General features: G+C 44.8%; 1 protein-coding gene across 1 annotated transcript in view; it reads left to right on the forward strand.

Moving 5' to 3' along the window:
- Window positions 1-19,555, forward strand: part of LOC126188170 (juvenile hormone acid O-methyltransferase-like) — a 137,456-nt gene that overhangs the window by 107,736 nt on the left and 10,165 nt on the right. The window contains exons 3-4 of the mRNA XM_049929685.1: window positions 4,982-5,114; window positions 16,630-16,777. Coding sequence (XP_049785642.1) covers window positions 4,982-5,114; window positions 16,630-16,777 — 281 coding nt within the window. The remainder of the gene's footprint in view (window positions 1-4,981; window positions 5,115-16,629; window positions 16,778-19,555) is intronic.

Below are 19,555 nucleotides of genomic sequence, written 5' to 3' on the forward strand. Positions count from 1 at the left end.
ACTACTCTCTCCCGTACTTTATCCCAAGAAAACGGGGTACCCCAGGGCTCCGTGCTGAGTGTTGTACTGTTTGCCATTGCCATCAATCCAATTATGGATTGTCTCCTTCCTGGTGTCTTGGGGTCCCTCTTTGTGGACGATTTTGCGATCTACTACAGCTCACAACGGACCAGCCTTCTTGAACGACGTCTTCAAGGATGTCTCGATCGCCTCCACTCGTGGAGCATCGAAACCGGCTTCCGTTTTTCTCCCAGTAAGACCGTTTGTGTCAATTTTTGGCGACGTAAGGAGTTTCTTCCACCCTCCTTACATCTAGGACCTGTCAACCTTCCGTTTTCAGACGTCGCTAAATTCTTGGGTCTTATGTTTGACAGAAAACTATGCTGGTCCTCCCACGTTTCGTATCTTTCGGCTCGCTGTCTGCGATCCCTCAACACCCTCCGTGTCCTGAATGGTATCTCCTGGGGAGCGGACAGTGGTCCTTCTCCGCCTCTATCGCGCCTTAGTGCGCTCGAAATTGGACTATGGAAGCATAGTCTACTCCTCTGCTCGGCCGTCTATTCTTCGGCGTCTCGACTCTATCCACCACCGTGGATTACGTTTAGTGTCCGGAGCTTTTTACACCAGCCCTGTGGAAAGCCTTTATGCTGAGACTCCTGAACCTCCGCTGTCCAATCGGCGAGCAGTCCTTCTGAGCCGTTATGCCAGCCATCTGTCTTCCATGCCTGCTAATCCAGCCCATGACATATTTTTCGACGCCTCCTTTGATGTAGGGTATGCAGGCCGCCCCTCCTCCCTAGTACCACCAGGAGTCCGCTTCCGTCAACTGCTCCATTCTCTTTCCTTCCGCTTTCCTAAAACCTTCTTGACAACTTGGGGTACAGCACCGCCTTGGCTCCGTCCCCGGATCTGCCTGCTCCGTGACCTTTGTCGATTTCCCAAGGATGGTACCCCTTCACTTGTTTATCGTCGGGCATTTGCTGCTCTGTGCACAAATCACGGAAGCCACATTTATTTACACCGATGGCTCGAAAACATCGTTAGGTGTAGGGAGTGCCTATGTTGTTGGCGACACCCCAAATCACTTTCGGCTTCCCGACCAGTGTTTGGTCTATACTGCGGAGCTTTACGCTGTTCTCCGGGCTGTCCACTACATCCGCCGCCATCAGCGGATACAGTACGTTATCTGCTCAGATTCTCTCAGCTCTCTCCTCAGTCTCGAAGCTCTTTACCCTGTGCACCCTCTGGTCCACCGGATTCAGGACTGTCTGCGCTTGCTCCACCTGGGGGGCGTCTCGGTGGCGTTCCTCTGGCTCCCGGGACACGCTGGTATCTGTGGGAATGAGGCGGCCGATATAGCGGCCAAGGCTGCAGTCTCTCTTCCTCGGCCAGCTATTCAGTCGCTTCCCTTCACCGATCTACGGAGCGGTTTATGTCGCAAAGTTGCTCAATTATGGCATGCGCATTGGTCAACACTTCCCCATAATGAATTGCGGGAAGTGAAAGCCCTTCCTTGCGCTTGGACCTCTTCCTCCCGAACGCGTCGTCGGGAGGAGGTAATTTTAGCTAGACTCCGGATAGGGCACTGTCTTTTTAGCCATCGACATCTTTTAAGCGGCGATCCTCCCCCACTGTGTCCCCACTGCTCTCAGCTGTGGACGGTAAGACACCTTTTAATTGAATGCCCCTATTTTAATCAGTTACGCTCCCGTCTACAGCTATCGCCTGATCTATCGTCGATTTTAGCAGATAACTCGCGCTCAACCGACCGCGTTCTCCAGTTTATTAGTGACAGTGAAATGACGTCAGTCATTTGAAGCTTTTTTTTGGGACAACCAACCCCTTTCTGTAGTGGATTTTTAAGCATTCCTTCTGCTTTTAGTTTCTCCAATTTTATGACTTTGTTCCCATTGCTGTTGGTTTTAAATTTCGGTTTTTACTGTTTCCTAAGTTACGGGCTGGGCGCTAATGACCATAGTTTTGCGCCCTAAAACAAAAAAAACAAAAACCTGGTATGTACTCACAGGCACAAGTTCCCAAATTTTCCCCAAGAATTTGAATCCCACAGTGTAGGCGTTGTTTAGAGATGTTGACCTTGCCTCTATACTGGCAGGGTTCTCCCCTCCTTTCCCCTACATTTTGTCTGTTCTGTTTCAACCTCATATTCTTCCCCTGGTGTTGCCCTGCTGTAATGATGTGGTCTGAGTGTTGCGACGAGTTTGTGGTGGAGTTGGTGCCCCACTGCACTTAGTATTTCTGGGGTGCCCCTGCTCTTCCCGTTTCAACCTCCCTGCCCCTTCCGTTCTCTCCTCTTCCTGTTAAACTGACACTCCTTTTCCCTCTTTGTCTGCATGTGGACTGGACTGTGCTGTTGTTACTCCCTTGCTTTCTGCTATCCTACATCATGGGACCAATTACCTCACTGTTTGGTACCCTCCTCCAAATTAATTAGGCAAACAACCAACCTCCCTAAAATGAGATCGTTATTTGGAATGCGCCAAAATTATCTGTGCCAACATCTCATCTCCCCTCCCTGGACTGTTCTGTCCTCCATATTCTCCTACCCCAAGGATTACGTTCAGTCGCTTCCAAGCTCAGTCTGTGGCCCCCATGACCCTTTGGCGTATGGTATGTTCATTCTTAGGGAGTTGTAGGGGCTACCATCCTTTGAACTGGTGATGTGGAACTGTGGAGCAGATGAAACGTGCTTTTGTCTTGCCGGAGAGGAACGTTCTTTGCTGTCAGGAACCTGTAGTGCTTGCAGCGGAGCTGACAGGCGTTAGCAGAGCCCTTCATTTTATTAAATAATGACTAACTTGATGGTATTTTAAAGTGTACTGTCTCCATTAGCGTTATCTGTCGAGCAATGCTGGTCTTGCAGGCTTCAGTTGCCTTTCTATTGGTCCCAAGTCATGTGGGAAACTTGAGGAATGAAATGGCCGATAGTTTGACTAGGGGAGCATTTACTTGCTCCTTGTTCTCTTTACCGACCTCAGGTGCCGATTTGCACGTGTGCACCAGATCTTTAACAGAATCATCAGAATCATCTCCACACAATCCAGGAGATAGCTGCAGTATAATGCTCGTCCTTTCACATCTCGGAGAAGGAATCGACAGTCCTATGTAGTCCCCAAATTGGTCATACCACCTTAGTCAATAGTTAAGGCTGTGTAAGAAGCCATCCCCATAGCAGTTGTGGAGCCTTACACACGGTAAATCTTACCTATTGGAATGTCCCATACTTTTGGCCCTTCATCCCAAGTATGGACTTCCAAACTCACAACCTCTAGCATTGGCAGGTGAATCCTCGGTAGTTGAACTGGTTCTTTTTTCTCCTTGAAAGTGGTTTTTATTCTCAGCTATACAGTGTTAATCTAATTCGACAGCAGGACCAGAGTGTTTGACCTGCAGTAGGACCTCTCCCCTTCACCAGGCTACACTTTCATCGTTCTTTTACTATGTTTTAATTGCTTCTAGATTCGTTTACCGTCTCTCAGTCGTACCCACTTCCCTGTGGACTCTTGATCGACGGATCATGGTTTGGACAGCTGTGGATGGGATGTTTCTTGCCCCCTTACAGGGCCCTGGGGAAGCCCACCTGCCGACTTCCCTATTCCTTAATCTTTTTTTATTAATGACGGTACAAAAGACGCCGCACAGTGTGACTGCGCGGTTTGAAGCGCAATGTAACAGATTACGCGGCCTCTCCTAACGGAGGTTAGTCCTCCCTCGGGCGTGGGTGTGTGGGTTGCTATTAGCATAAGTTAAAGTAGTGTGTACGTCTAGGGACCGATGACCTCAGCAGTTTTGTCCCTTAGGAAAAAACACACACACACACACACACACACACACACACACACACACACACACACACACACACACACACACACACACATTTTGTACAAGATACTTGCATTATAGGCTCCTCGCATTTACTATTACCAAGCTCCCAAATAGATCAGAAATCTTTCTCGGTGGACATCACTACTTCTGGATACACGAGTCTTAGATCAAGGGTCTGAGGACCTCGTTGTTTGCTCAGTTACCACTTACCCTCCCTCAATCAGCCAACCAACCGACGACTAAAACTGGTTGCGTAAATAGAGCATTTAATCAGCAGATCAATGTGGTAATGACATTTTTCAAATATGAGCTGTGGGCACCACGTGCTGAAAATATATTGCTTAGTTCTGTTTTCTTGTTTTTATTGACATTCTCACTGACGCCCACTACATTTTCATCATTCCCATTGTTCTGGACTAGATATTCTTCGCTCTGAAACACTTCGCGCTGTATTGGAATGGGAGGGGTCAGACATGGGGTGGTGGGGATTGATCATCCGTTTGATGATCTGTGGGAGACGGTCTGCTCGCACCTATGTACTGGCCCGATCCATATCTTCTTCCGCAACTCTTCCTCAGCTTTGGCATCAGTACTACCTTAAACGTCTTCTTCGTAACACTCCTACATACTTTAATCTTCAGAACACGAACTTCGCCGACATCACTAATTGCGAAGGAACTTCCCTCGGATTGAGGCACTGAGGACCTATTTAGTGCCTCAACCCTCAACCAAACAACACATGACCCTTAGTTTGGAGCCCACTCAAATTATTATGAAATTGCCTGCAGTTTTGCACAGTCTGTCCTGCCATTCACTTTACGCATTCAAATGATAGTTTGGTATCAAATTGCTGAAATAGTTCGTGGAACTACAGTGAATTTCCGAAATCTCTGTATTTCTCCTAACTCGCTATCCTGGCGCAACTTAGAATAAGTTTCCATTCCGCTTCCGTCTCTTGACACAACGCAACAAGTAAGACACAAGAAGTGGCTCCCTGCATCATGCGAGTAGCAGTGTATTTATTTTGTGGATTGCATGTTTAGTTAGATCTTTAAACAGATTGAAGAAAATTAAAGTTAATTCTGTCACAGTATGTTACCTGTAAAGTCCTATGCTCACAGTAAACAATGCCTTGCAGCCAGGTGATGGAGAACATCTACAAGCTCCTGGTCGACGGTGGAGAAGCATTTATCGTGATGATCATCTACACGGCTGTGGATTCCCTGTATCTGGCTCTGTCAAGGGCGGATTATTGGAATCTGTATGTGCAGGTGAGCAAGAAAAATATTTGTATGTAGGAAAGACAAAATAACATTGTAAAAAGCTTCCTTTTGTAGAAAGCTTCTGAGAAAAACGTACAAAACAGTGGCGTACCTTGCAAAGAAATGTAATATTTCAAGTTTTACTGGTAAATGACGTCCAAGAAAGCAGTGTCTAAGCCTTAGTTGCCTGAACCATCAAAAACACAATTTTTTCAGTATTTTAATTGAGCACAGCAGTAAATAGCTACAACATAAGTGATTTTCAGAATTTTATCTTAATTTCCCACTATTTTAGAAAACAGGCACTTCAGAGACTTTGTGGCCTTTCAGTGGCTCACAGACCTACGGTTTCCAGTGCAGCATAGACAGTAACTAGAAAACATTTCAGTGTGCACTGAGATTACAGATTTGAACATTGGAAAAGTAATTACATTTACTAAATGGATTTCAACAAAACAATTTCTCTTTTCATGGCAGCAGAGAAATACTCCAGAAAATGAAAATTTAGATTGTGGTCTATCGTACCTTTGTTTTAATGCGCACGCATCACATCTTCCCCTTTTGCTGCACAAGTGACTAAGTGAGCACCTTCATTTCGTAGTCTAAAACCTTTGGGGCTGGTTATTCTAATTTCTTCCATTTGTTGCATGTAGACCTGTGCTTCATATCAGAACTTGTCTTGGAGTTCAGGAACTGACCGGTTATGCGTTTGCCTAATCAATTAGTCCTTCAGCAGCATTCCTCCTGAAGTCCATCAATTGAAAGTTTCCCTGCAGTTCACAGTACATTGCATGACCATTCACAAATTCTATTTCCATCTACATCCACACCTACATCTACATGATTACTCTACTACTCACAATTAAATGCCTGGCAAAGGGTTCAATGAACCACCACCAAGCTGACACTCTACCACTCCACGGGAAAAAAGGGCACTTCAATTTTTTTCTGCCTGCCCTGATTTTTTACTTTATCGTGATCGTTTCTCCCTAAGTAGATGGGTGCCAATAATGTTTTCGCAATCGGAGGAGAAAACTGGTTATGGAAATTTCATGAGAAGAACATGTCGCAACGAGAAACGCCATTGTTTTAATGATTGCCACTCCAATTCACGTATCACGTCCGTGGTATTATCTCCCCTATTTCGTGGTAATACAAAACGAGCCTCCCTTCTTTGAACTTCTTCAATATCATGCGTCAGTCCCATGTGATACGGATCCCACACCGCACAGCAATACTCCAGAATAGGGCGGACAAGTGTAGTGTAAGCAGCCTCTTTAGTAGACCTGTTGCACATTCTCAGTGTTCTGCCAATGAGTCGCAGTCTTTAGTTTGCTCTACCCAGAACATTATGTACGTCATCATTCCAATTTAGATTATTTGTAATGGTAATACCGAAGTATTTAGTTGAATTTACAGCCTTCAGATCTGTGTGACTTACTGCGTAATCGAAATTTAGCGGATTTCTTTTAGTACTCATGTGACTAACTTCACACTTTTCCTTATTCAGGGTCAATTGTCACTTTTCGCACCATACAGATACCTTATCTAAATATTTTAAGTCGTTTTGGTCATCTGATGACTTGACAAGACGGTAAATGACAGCATCTGCAAATAATGTAAGACTACTCAGATTCTCTCATACGTCGTCAATACAGATCAGCAACAATAGAAAGCCTATAACACTTCCTTGGGAACGCCGGATATTACTTCAGTTTTACTCGATGACTTTCCGTCTTTTACTACGAAATGTGATTTTTCTGACAGGAAATCACAAATCTAGTCACACAACTGAGGCAATATTCCATAGGCACACAGTTGGGTTAGAAGACGCTTGTGAGGAACGGCGTCGAAAGCCTCCTGAAAAATCTAAAAATATGGAGTCAACTTGACATCCCCTGTCGATAGTACTCATTACTTAAAGAGTATAAAGAGCTAGTTGTGTTCCCCTCGAACGATATTTTCTGAATCCGTGCTGACAGTGTTAGTAAACCTTTTTCTTCGAGGTACTTCATAATGTTCGAATTCAGTATACGTTCCAAAACCCTACTGCAAATCGACGTTAGTGATATGGGCCTGTAAATCCGCGGATTACTCCTATTTCCCTTTTGTGTACTGGTGTGACTTGTGCTACTTTCCAGTCTTTATGTACGGAACTTTCTGTGAGCGAGCGGTTGTATATAATTGCTAAACATAGAGCTATTGCATCTGCATACTCTGCAAGGAACCTGACTGGTATACCTTCTGGACCGGAAGCCTTGCCTTCGATTTAAGCTGACTTGCTACACAGAGGATATCTACTTGTATGTTTCTCATCTTCGCAGTTCTTGATTGGAATTCGGGAATATATGCTTCGTCTTCTTTAGTGGAAGAGTTTCGGAAAACGGTGTTTAGTAACTCTACTTTGGTGGCACTGTCGTCAGTGACTTCACCGTGGTTATCGCGCAGTGAAGGTAATGATTACGTCTCGCCAATGGTGTGCTTTATATTTGACCAGAATCTCTTAGGGGTTTCTGCCAGATTCCGAGACAGTTTCGTTTCGGAAATTATTAAAAACATCTCGCATTGAAGCACGCCCTGTATTTCGAACTTCTGCAGAACTTTGCCAATCTTCGGAATTTTGCGTTCTTTTAAATTTGGCGTGCTTTTTTCGTTGATTCTGCAACTATCTGACCAGTTTTGTGTACCATGGGAGTCAGTACCATACATAATACCCCAAGAAGGACGATGCCACAGCTTTTTGGATCTTCTTCCCCTATAAGCAGATCTAAGGTTATAGTCATGGTCCAAAACTCCCATGTTTCATTTGCAGTCTTTTACTAAAGTTACGCACTGACTGTTGTTTTTGGTGCCATCCTTCAGCTTTCTGGACACGAATGTTACTTCTGTACCATGATGATTGGGACCCAAACAATTTTGTTCTCTTTCGGTCGAAAAACTAATTCCAGAGGATGACTTCCTGTAATCTTTCATTTCCCCATAAACGGAAGGGCCTGGTGGGAGCCGCGTGGGGTAGCCGCACGGTCTTCGGCGCCTTGCCACTGTCCACGAGGCTCGCTCCCTCTGAGGTTAGGTGTGAAAGTCTAGGTACGGACGACCTCAGCAATTTGGTCCCATAAGAACTTACCACAAAATTTCAAATTTTGCCTGATGGGAAACCTATGTATTGCTCCTCATTGTTGCACACGCCAAAATTTCCTGTCTTCAGCCTTTCAAGCAGCTCAATGGAAGTAAAAAACTTACCAAATTAGTCTCCTGTTCTTGCCTTGAAACCTCTTTCATAACGCTAAAACTACCTTTTTTAATAATTCATAATTTTCAGATTCTCCCTTGATAAATATAAAAGGGAAGGATATAACTTTTCTGGTCTGCTGTGCACTAGTTAGTAACAGAATTTCACTGACTTGATTGGATCGTACTGTTCCTTTGCATTTCTTCCCTCAAACAAATGTATATTTATCTAACTCAGAACTTCTGTTTCATCATACAATGTTGGGAAATCTTTATTTTGAAAAGAATTCAAGGAACGCACTCCATAACCTTTGTATCATTTGGTGGAATAAAAGAGTTACTCAAATGTAAATCAGAGAGGACTGTCAAACCAGCCACGAGTCGGTCTTTCACTAATTGACCACAGAGATCACCATACGACCAATAGTGTTTCCATGATGGAAGCTTGACAGTTGATAAAAAAAATTTATGCTTCAGGCAGGTTGAGGTTGGAAAAATTTCTTCCGCGTTGTAAAGATTACTAAGGTACACAATATGCTGTAAAAGCGACTCAAACAAAACCACGATCATACGTTGCTGTTTCACTCTTTCAGGTTCCCTCTATTGGGTCCTGAAAGAAAAATGCATTAGCACTACCTCCAGAAATAAAAAGTTCACGAACACAAACTGCTTACCGTCATGGCTTCTGTAGAGTGAGGCGTTAGCATCAACAGACTGTTTCCTGCACAGTCTGTCAATTTCGCGCTCAGATACCTCCTTAGTTTCGCTAGCGTTTTCATGCAACCAACCATTTTTCCCTTTCCGGAATCCTCTACAGTTCAAAGTAAACTGATATAGGGCTCCACTGGCGCACATTCTAGAAATCTTTTTGAAAAGTCACAACCTAAAACTATTTTCAAAAATGGCTCCACAACGTAAACCAGCCGAATTAATAAACTCGGGTGCATTAGTACCACAGTCTTAATCATCCTCTATATCTGTAACAGTGCATTCCTCGTACATACGTCTGAGTGAAGCTCAATGTTAACACTTCCACATAAATGAAAAAATTTATCTTCGCAATAACATTCAAATGGTGTGCAACTCACACGAGTCTACATGAATCGATAAATATACTCATCGCACTTCAGTTGCCCTATGCATGAAACCACTTTCGGGAATCCAATAATTAAATTAATTCATGTTGAATGTTAAATAGGTGTATCCATGTACCACCACAATAAACAGAATAATAGAGGGAATATGAATGAGAGCAGTGCCTTATTTTTTACAAAATAAGGTTCATTAAGCGTTTAGTAATCACAACCTACTGGAGAACCAGCTGATGAATTTTTCACAAAATTGACAAACGCAAATCAGTTATGGAATGTTCGATAGGCAAAGCATACATTGGGATGGAAGCTATACAAATTCTCTCCTGAATTAATTCTTTCAGAATGCATCCTGACTTGGTTCACATGAAGCCACTGTAAGGCCCAAGTATATTCAGAGGGAATGAACTACGATCAACTGCAGCAGAAACTTTCACCTGAGAACAGGGATCTGTGAATATCATTCAACAACCTTAAGCCAGTGCAGCTCAAAGAATCACAACCACCAAGCCTCAGTATGCGAGCCAAATTAGCTAAACCAAATCCGCCGACACTCCCACTCACTCACTCACTCACTCACTCTCTCACTCACTCACGTTCAAACCAATCTATCTTTGCTCTGCACGTTGAATCTCCACTCCTGATTGGTTGGCCTGGCAGCCAATAAAGACACAGCACCAGAGTTCAAACACTGAGCACCAAGCCTCTCCTTTGCGTGTTCTGAAGAGCCAATCAGCGCCTCCAAATCTCTTCTGTACGAAAACTTTAGGCTAGGGATGCATCTTACTCCCATTAATGGCTAGGATTTTGTGGAAAACATATACCTAGACGGGACCACAGTCATTCACGGAGTGATCTAATCTTTCTGGGCTGATCATTCCTAGTATCTGAAATAAGGCTGTTAGGCTTCCTAGACAGTCGTGCCTGCAAAATGTGTGTTACGCCGCTCACTATAATAACTGGCGACTTCCTTGCGTCAAAGGGCTTATAGTCATACCTCCATTACACACATACTCCAGCCACTCTCCCCATATTATCCCATCTTCTGATGTGAGAATACACGGGGTTTCAAAACATTCCCACCATTTGCACAAAAGCTACGTTTACAGCAGTCTCTCTCAAATGGCTTCCTCCACTCACATTCAGCCAACTGCCTTCAGCAATGGACTAGCGGCTGGCCCAGGTGAACTGGCGCCCTTGCGTCCAACCCTAAGGAAGGGGTGGAGAGAGCTTCAGGCAGAAGTCCCTCTGGAGGTAAGGACCACTGAACACTGTTCCCCAGAATCACTCGCACGGCCATGTCGCTGCACTCGGCATTTGTGGCCCTGAATCCTTGTTCACGGTCTCCTCCGCTACGACTCCCCAGGGTACAAGCACGCTGTAGGTTATATATGCAGTTAACATAACATCCTGCACACAGTTTCCCCACGTAGAAAAGTTATTACCCACACGCAGCAAATGTACTACTGGGAATACAGAGATCATGATCTAAAATACGAATGCTAACGACTTCCAATGTTGTTAAAGTGAAAGAGAAGCATACTACCTCTCAGCGTTATCATCTGGCGAATCGCTGAGAAGAGCTGCAGCAATTTAGCCATCTATTTTCCACGCGCGAAAAGTGGTATTTCTCTGAAGAAAATTACGAGTCTTCTAGACCTGTCACAAAGATCATTTAAATAGAGAAGCATGGACTGAAGGAAAAGTCACCATCAGCAATTGAAAATTCCTAGTCTTCTTTAAAGTTTCCTTAACTTTCAGCTAGTCGGCAAAGCCTTTCTCGGCATCACTCATAGCTGGCATCAGCTTCCCTTTTGGGGATGGCGGAGAGCTAGTTCTACTATCACGTCATTCAGCCATGTGACTTGCGTCTTCTGACGGCTGACCTTAACACTTACTGAGGGTGTGTGACAGACAGCGTCGCATTCAAATTACAATGCTGCCTTCATTTACCTCAAATGGAGGTATTTGCCCAGGAAGAGACTCCTTTATGTATTGGCGAAGAAAAGACGGGTGGAAGACCAAATAATACGGTTTCTTGACTGTAGACAGTTGTTCGAAGCTGCATGTTTCAATGAACTGAAACTGGGGTTTGTTCAATTTGTCTACCGTCAATCGTATTCAGAAACTTAAATAAAAGCCCCTACATTTGTTTAGAAAGAAGTAATTGTTACAATAAGATAAATATTGTAGGATGACAGAACAGTACTACTATCTGAGTAAGAAACATCATCAGAAATGAGTTAAGAACGATGGTACAGATTCCACAGAAAATACCTCCTGTTTATTTCAGTTGCAATCTTTCTCCACACCATAACGGTCACATGTTCGTTAGAATGATATTACGTTACCCCCACAGAAAAGGGATTTTTTCAGCAAGCTGGACTAGAAATATCATCGAACAGTCCCTGTGTGAACATGTCTACTATATGCTGCACCGAAAGAAACGCACAGGTCAAGACGTCCGTCAAAGTTGAAAGCACACGTGCTACTGAATGCTTACTCTTGTATCGGCAGCACAGTAAAAGAGAACGTGGCACTACACAAAACGTAGGGAACACACAAGACACAGATCTGTAAGTCGACCGTATTGGTGATAAGTTGAGAACCGCTCCGAAACACTTGCGCTACAAAACGCCACTGTTTCCTGTGCATGTAGCCTGACATCAATATTGTATATGATCACCGCACGTACACAGGCCGCACAACGGGTTGACATACTCCGCATCAGGTGGTTGAGCAGCTGCTGGGGTATAGCCTCCCATTCTTGCACCAGTGCCTGTCGGAGCTCTTGATGTGTCGTGGGGGTTTGAGGACGTGCATCGATAAGTCGACTGAGAGCATGCCAGACGTGCTCGATGGGGTTTAGGTCTGGAAAACAGGCAGGCCACTCCATTCGTCTGATATCTTCTGTTTGAAGGTGGTACTCAAAGATGGCAGCTCAGTGGGGCCGTGCGTTATCCATCAGGAGGAAGGTGGGACCCACTGCACTCCTTAAAAGGCAGATGTACTGGTCCAAAATGACGTCCCGATACACCTGACCTGTTCAAGTTCCTCTGTCACACATGCAGGGGTGTACGTGCACCAATCATAATACCACCCCACGTCATCAGACGACGACCTCCATACAGGTCCCTTTCACGGACATAAAGGGTTTGGTATCTGGTTCCTGGTTCACATCAGATGAAAACCGGCGAGAATCACTGTTCAGACTATACCTGGACTCGTCTGTGAACGTAACCTGGAACCACTGTTCCAATGACCATGTACTATGTTCTTGACACCAGGCTTTACGGGCTATCCTGTGACCAGGGGTCAGTGGAATGCGCCTTGCAGGTCTCCGGGCGAATAACCCATGTCTGTTCACACTAAAATGTAGACTTTCACGGCCGTAAATATGTCATAATTATCCGGGCTGTTATGCTGTGGTCGGTTGATGAATTCTGTGTCGATTCCCAACGTTTCGTCTCCGACTGCGGGAGACATTTTCAAGGGGGTCCGTAGCTCGATGGAAGGTCCAACACACCCACTGGCTCCCTAGCGACCTGCTGTTTGACCAGCCTCCAGTCGCCCTAGTATTCTATCCCTCATAACGTCATCAATGTGTGTTCTTTGAGCCATTTTCAACAGTCACCATTATCACGCATGAAAACGACTGCACACTTACTCGCTGCACCGTACTCTGACATGTACCAGCACACCTCTGCGTATGTCGATTGCTGCCAGCGCCACCGTGCGAAGACTGCAGGTCAAATGCACCGCATGGTCATCCAAAGGCGATTTAAACCCGCAAACCGCCCACCAGAGCGTTGTTTCATCATGTCAGCATTATCCTTAATTTATGAGCAGCAGTGTAGATATGTGGTGGCCAGACGTCAAAATATATAGCCTATTTACTCGAGCCAGAGTTACGGTCCCCACTCCAGCGTTAAAAGCAATTTCGGTATGTCAGCTGCATTTCTTACACAGTAATATATCCTCTAAAATGCACCGAACGTACACTAGCTGGCGACTACATTTCTCACTGCAAGCTTTCCTAAATATGCCTGTAGTTGTACTTTACTTCAAAGTATTACAATAACTATGGGCACTGGCGAAAAGAGAAGCAGTACATTATGAAGCTGTGATGTCAGACTAAAAAATGGTTCAAATGGCTCTGAGCACTATCGGACTTAACATATATGGTCATCAGTCCCCTAAAACTTAGAACTGCTTAAACCTAACTAACCTAAGGACATCACACAACACCCAGTCAGACTAAAAGATGCGAAAAAATCAGTGTTTTACACAATAGTTTCCTCAAAATCGAAAACGCACAATGGCAAGGAAAAAACATGCGAAACCTAAAGCAGTGGTCTCAAGAACGAGATTTTCGCTCTGCAGCGGAGCGTGCGCTGATACGAAACTTTGTAAAGCAGTGGTTTTAATGTTTTTTACGCAGACATTCGCAGAGATACTGTCCAGAGATGTATGTAGCTTTGCTCCATCTATAGGAAACAATCGTAAGAGTAAGAGATGCGTAGAGCGATCGGGACGCAGTATTGAGCCGATCTACGCTGTAGATACGTACCAGTGTAGTATCCTTGTCGTCAAAGTGAGAACCAGTTAACGTAGCTTCAACTTAGTTTCCATGTGCTCCGCCGATGCGGGATCCCTCTGCGTCGTATTGTATGTCGGGTCAAGTTTCGTATCGCATATCGTATCAAACTGCGAACTCAGCCTTACTCTTGCCCGAACTGTGCACCGTCCACCTTTCAATTCCGTATATGGCTATAGTCAAGACCTGCACAAAAGATTACCCAACATTAAAACTGACATTACACTTCAATAATTTGTATTCAGAAATGCTTCCCTTGCAGCCAGTCTATATCTGATATCCTCTCATCTGGAAATAAATTATTTCACGGCCCAAATAGCAACTGTCGTCTATTGCTTGATTCCATTAACCTTCCTCCTTTGTTTTTGCTATACAGCTTGCAACGTCCAGAGTGGCTTGCTGAGCGAGGCGCGTTCAGTAAGTAACGCCACACATTTTTTCTTAATTATGTTGGTTTGACTCAGGATTTCAGTACACCATATTACTCATCTCTTAGCTACCAAACACTATTTTCCAACATAATCCCCACCAATGCGACGGCCTTGCGTCGGATTACTAGGCAGACCTGTAAGCTCGCATTGTACCACTCTACTGGTCAAGGTCGGAGCCTATGACAATATTGAGCAAATGTTATCACAATCAGCCTCGTAACTCGCAAGTAATTCCGCACAGACGGTCTTTCATTGCTCCTTATGGTCTACTCTTAGGCGGTCAGGAACCCAGCAGGGAGTACACCACTTAATGGAGTGCCTGAATTATTACTTTTAGAAAAAGAAAGTTCTCTATATTCTGTGTGGCTCTCTTTAGTGGCAATGTAAAGATAAATTTTGATAAGAAAAAATTAACTTGTGTGCCGTTAATCAAAAGCAGTCGGTTAAAAAAGTTCAAATTATCACACAGCACAATAGTTACCACTAAGAGGGAGGAAATTAATAAGATTTTGTCTATCCTGCTTCGATACCGCTGGAGTGGACTGACGGCGCACATTGTTTGGCCGTATGCCTATTATAAATATCGCACGTTATGTACAAAAGTGCTGCCGGAAACTACATTCAGAGCTCGGTTCAACAGGTATCAGGGAAGCAAGAGTGGTTGCTCAAAGTTCGAAGATCAGTGATCGGCAGCGGCCAGTAAACAATGTGTCGGCAGTCTTACCGTTCCCCAGGCAAGGGTAATGTTACTGAAATGAAACACTAATAAAAAATAACAATTATGCATATACTGACGATAATTTTACGTAGAATGATTTACACACCTTGAAAAGTCTTCAAAGTAAAACTGCCTGTTAGATAATGACTCGAGAGAGCGACCATCAAATGAGCGATTGACAAGAGCGGAGACATAAATACAGCAGGCCTCGGAGTCAGTGAGTTGGGGAGAGAGCCAGAAGACATCGCACTTGTTTATATAAAAGTACACAATGGAAGGCACCTTTGCTGTCATTTTTCCTCAGTCTCTTCCTGTTCTGGAAGCCTCTGGCGTGGAAGAAATGTTAGACGGCGCTGAGCTCCTTTCTGGCACGGCTGATCGCATAAAATTTGTTTTTGCCGCTTGGGCTGCGTCTCATGCATTATTTGCCGATTAAAAAGTACAATTGCTCTTTCTTGCTGGTTTTCACACCTTCCTACTCTAACATTTAAAAAAAAATTTACAATTCAACATTACAAGACAACTTAGACAATCCATGGAATTAATATAAAAAGACAGCGTTTCTTAATAGGTTTACATAATTTAGTTTCTGGGGCTTACATTTATTTACACACAAAAAATGTCATGTAATTGATTACAAACACCTCGGTGAACAACTGAAAGTATCTGTTGGTAGTGCTGTCACCTCTGAGTCTCCACACGTTCCAACAATGTAGGAGTCACAGCTGTGTGCAGCCGGTCGCCACGCGGGGAAAAAACCTAGGTTTACACGACCTAGGTGCAATGACAGACGCTTCGCCGAACGACTTGCCATGCTTTTGTTTACTCCCTGGTATCTGTAGACACTCTGCAAGCGCCTAAGAGAATATGCGACGCTCTGGTTTTCCGCCAAACGAAACTAAATGACGCCTGAATTCCGAACGCACTCTTACAGACGCCATTTTGATGGCTACTTACAGTGCCGCCACGTCTCGGAATTTTATGAAACTATAGGGGCTAAAGCGGGAATATTCCACGATGTCCAACAAATTCTGCGTTTTTTCAACCGAAATTGGACGCCACTAAACATGCGTTGCATCACTTACGGAACGCCACTCGTAGTTGTCATCACTTGACAGCGAAGTTGGGAAGTGATAAGCATAGCGGTCTCGGTCAGCAGAACCGCGGTTTACATTCCCAAATTCAGTTTTTATGTAGTTACGCCAAATCTATTACGATGAATGCCAGGATACTTCCGTCGAAAAGAAAATGACCCGTTACATTCCTACCAGTGTCCTGACCCAGATTGCGCCAAGTCCGTAATGACTTAATCGACTAGACACGAAATTCAGTCTTCCGTTCATAGTTAAACCTACGGACTTACGTGTTTTAGTGTTGTTTTAAAGTGATGTTGCCAGTGCACAAGAAATGTTTCGAGAGTTCTGTGATTTAATGAGACATTTTTCTTCTGTTACAGGATTATAGGCACTTCGTGACGCCGTATCAGTTGTTAGATGATCCTGCAGACGTACTGAGAGGTTTTCTGGAGGACGCCGGGCTCCAGATCATAAATGTTGAGTGCAGAGAAGTCAACTTCAGTTCTCAGAACATAAACGTCATAAGAGGTGAGTGAAGGACATGACATAAGAAGCAACAAAGAGCAACATATTACTGTTGTGAACTCCCCACTGTAGTTCAGTAAGAAATTTAGACAAACTTGACCTCCCACTTAATGAAAAGACTACATATTATCAGATATGTACGACAAACTGTTATCCATTTTAATCGTATGCTAACCGTTGACTAAACAGAACCTAGTTCAAATGAAACTGTAACTGGTCTGAATACAATTTGCCTTTATATTGAATGCGCAACTGGAGTAAGACAATTACATGCTTGAACTGAGATTTCCACGTACCTCGCATCTTAACAATGTTGCGGATTTCTCGAAAGCACAACAAGCAGGCAGCAGCAAAGCTAGATTTGATTGTAAATAACATTTCCAAACATTATTCAAACTGTTGCACACCACATGGTGCAATGTAGTAACATGTAATGATAAACCTCCTTCAACCATTGTTGTGGAGAGTAACTATTCCTATAAAATGATAGTCAAAGACCACGATTTTAGAATGAAGTGTATATTCAAAAAGAAGAGTAAAATTTCACATGATCTTCACACACATTGGTCTACATCTACATCATTACTCTCCAATTCACATTTAAGTGCTTGGCAGAGGGTTCATTGAACCACTATCATTCTCTCTCTCTCTCTCTCTCTCTCTCTCTCTCTCTCTCTCTCTCTCCCCCCCCCCTCCCTCCCTCCAACATTCCACTCCCGAACAGTGCGCGGGAAAAACGAACACCTAAACCTTTCTCTTAGAGCTCTGATTTCTTGTTTTATTTTGATGACCATTCCTACCTATGTAGGTTGGGCTCAACAAAATATTTTCGCATTCGGAAGAGAAAGCTGGTGACTGAAATTTCGTAAATAGATCTCGCCGCGACGAAAAACGTCTTTGCTTTAATGACTTCCATCCCAACTCCCGTATCATATCTGCCACACTCTCCCCCCTCCCCCCCCCCCAGGGGGTCCACAACTCTTTTGTGGATACGTGCGTAGCGAGCACAGGACCCCGAGCTAATGTGGCCCTCCTTCCTTTCCGGGCCGCATACCTTCCCTTTCCGCATCCTTTCCTATCCCCCATCTTCGCTCCCCCCCCCCTCCCCTCACCACTGGCTCTTTCCTTCCATTTCTCCCCCTCTAGGAGTATCGTTTGTGCCTACGTACGGAGACGGGCGCTCATATATGTAACGCATTCTTCGCCTTCTCTGCTTGTATGTCTTCATCCTTCCTTTGTCCTTCTCTTTTCCTTGCCTCTTCTCTTTACCCTTTTCTCTGCTGCGGCGTTTGAGAACTCTCTTCTTTCCTTTCCCTTTCTTTGTTTTCCCTTTCTCTTCCTTCTTCGCTGTGTGTGTCTGCAGGCCGACCCACGCATTTTCGCGCGCAGCCAGTGACGGGGTAACGCGTAATTCCCCGCCCCTGGTAGACAGGTAGGACACGTACGTACCCCCTGGTAACGGCCAGACCCAGGGAGGGGTGATAACCTGAGCTGATAACTTCCAAAAGTGCCGATTGGTCCCTCCGTCCGTTTGTCTGGAGGTGTGACCTGAGGTGTGAACAATCACCTAAGTGCCCTCAGAGAGGGCACCCACAAGGGAGGAGCGCGCCATCGCAGACGCCGGTAATCACGGGGATTCTTCCGCAATGGTTTCCTCACCTTCCACTATGTCTGCTCACAAGCGTAAGTTCACTGAGTCTCAGCCACAGACAGTTCTTCCATCGTTGCCACAGTTCCTTGTTGTTTCTCGGTCTGATGTAGGTCACGACTTCTCCAGGGTGAACCCTTTCATTATTCAGTAAGGTGTCTACGCAATTGCAGGTCCTGTAAAGTCTTGTTCCAGATTACGGAATGGCACCTTGTTGTTAGAAACAGTCAGTGCCCTCCAGGCACAAAAATTGCTGTGTAATTCACTTCTCCACACCTTCCCTGTCCGGGTGGAACCGCACCGTACCTTAAATTCCTCGCGTGGAGTCGATTATACACGCTCCCTCGATGGATTGTCTGACGACGAAATTCAGCAGTACCTGTCCGACCAGGGCGTATCGGCTGTTCATAGTTATGAAAAGGGTTTACACGAACATCATTACAACCCGCACTGTCTTCCTGACATTTGACAAAGTTCAACTCCCATCCAAAATCAAAGCAGGCTATCAGATAATTTCCGTTCGCCCTTACGTCCCAAACCCTACGCGTTGCTATCGGTGTCAGCGGTTCAATCACACCAGCCAGTCCTGTTCCAATCTGGCCAAATGTGTTAAGAGTGGCAAGGATGCCCATGAGGGTGCTTGTCCACTTCCATCCCCTCGCTGCATCAACTGTATGGGTGACCACGCTGCTTCCTCTCGAGATTGCCCCGTTTTTAAGGACGGAAAGCTCATCCAGGAAATCAGAGTGAAGGAAAAGGTGTCGACCTTGGCTGCTCGAAAACTATTCGCCAGTCGACAGCCCATCGTGCCTCAGACAGGAAAATAAAGCACTGTCCTTGCTTCCCCTCGGCCAACAAAGGAGGCGGCCACGCAGACTTGAGACCTCACCTTTAGTGCCATGGTCGTCAGATCGGCCAGCGCAAAGATCGCCCGTTCAACCTCACCACTTTCGCCTGCCCACTCTATGGCTCACCCTTCATCGGGTTCTGCTAAATCTCGAGCCCAATCCCCTTAAACACTTTCTTCCAAGCTGTCGCTGTCTGTCTGTCCCTTTCTGGATATACCTTTTCTCTTTGTACTGTATACATTCCATCGTCCACACTAATGGCACGAGCTGTTCTCCATCATCTTC

This window comes from Schistocerca cancellata, chromosome 5, assembly GCF_023864275.1.
Source record: "Schistocerca cancellata isolate TAMUIC-IGC-003103 chromosome 5, iqSchCanc2.1, whole genome shotgun sequence".
Taxonomy (NCBI): Eukaryota; Metazoa; Arthropoda; class Insecta; order Orthoptera; family Acrididae; genus Schistocerca; species Schistocerca cancellata.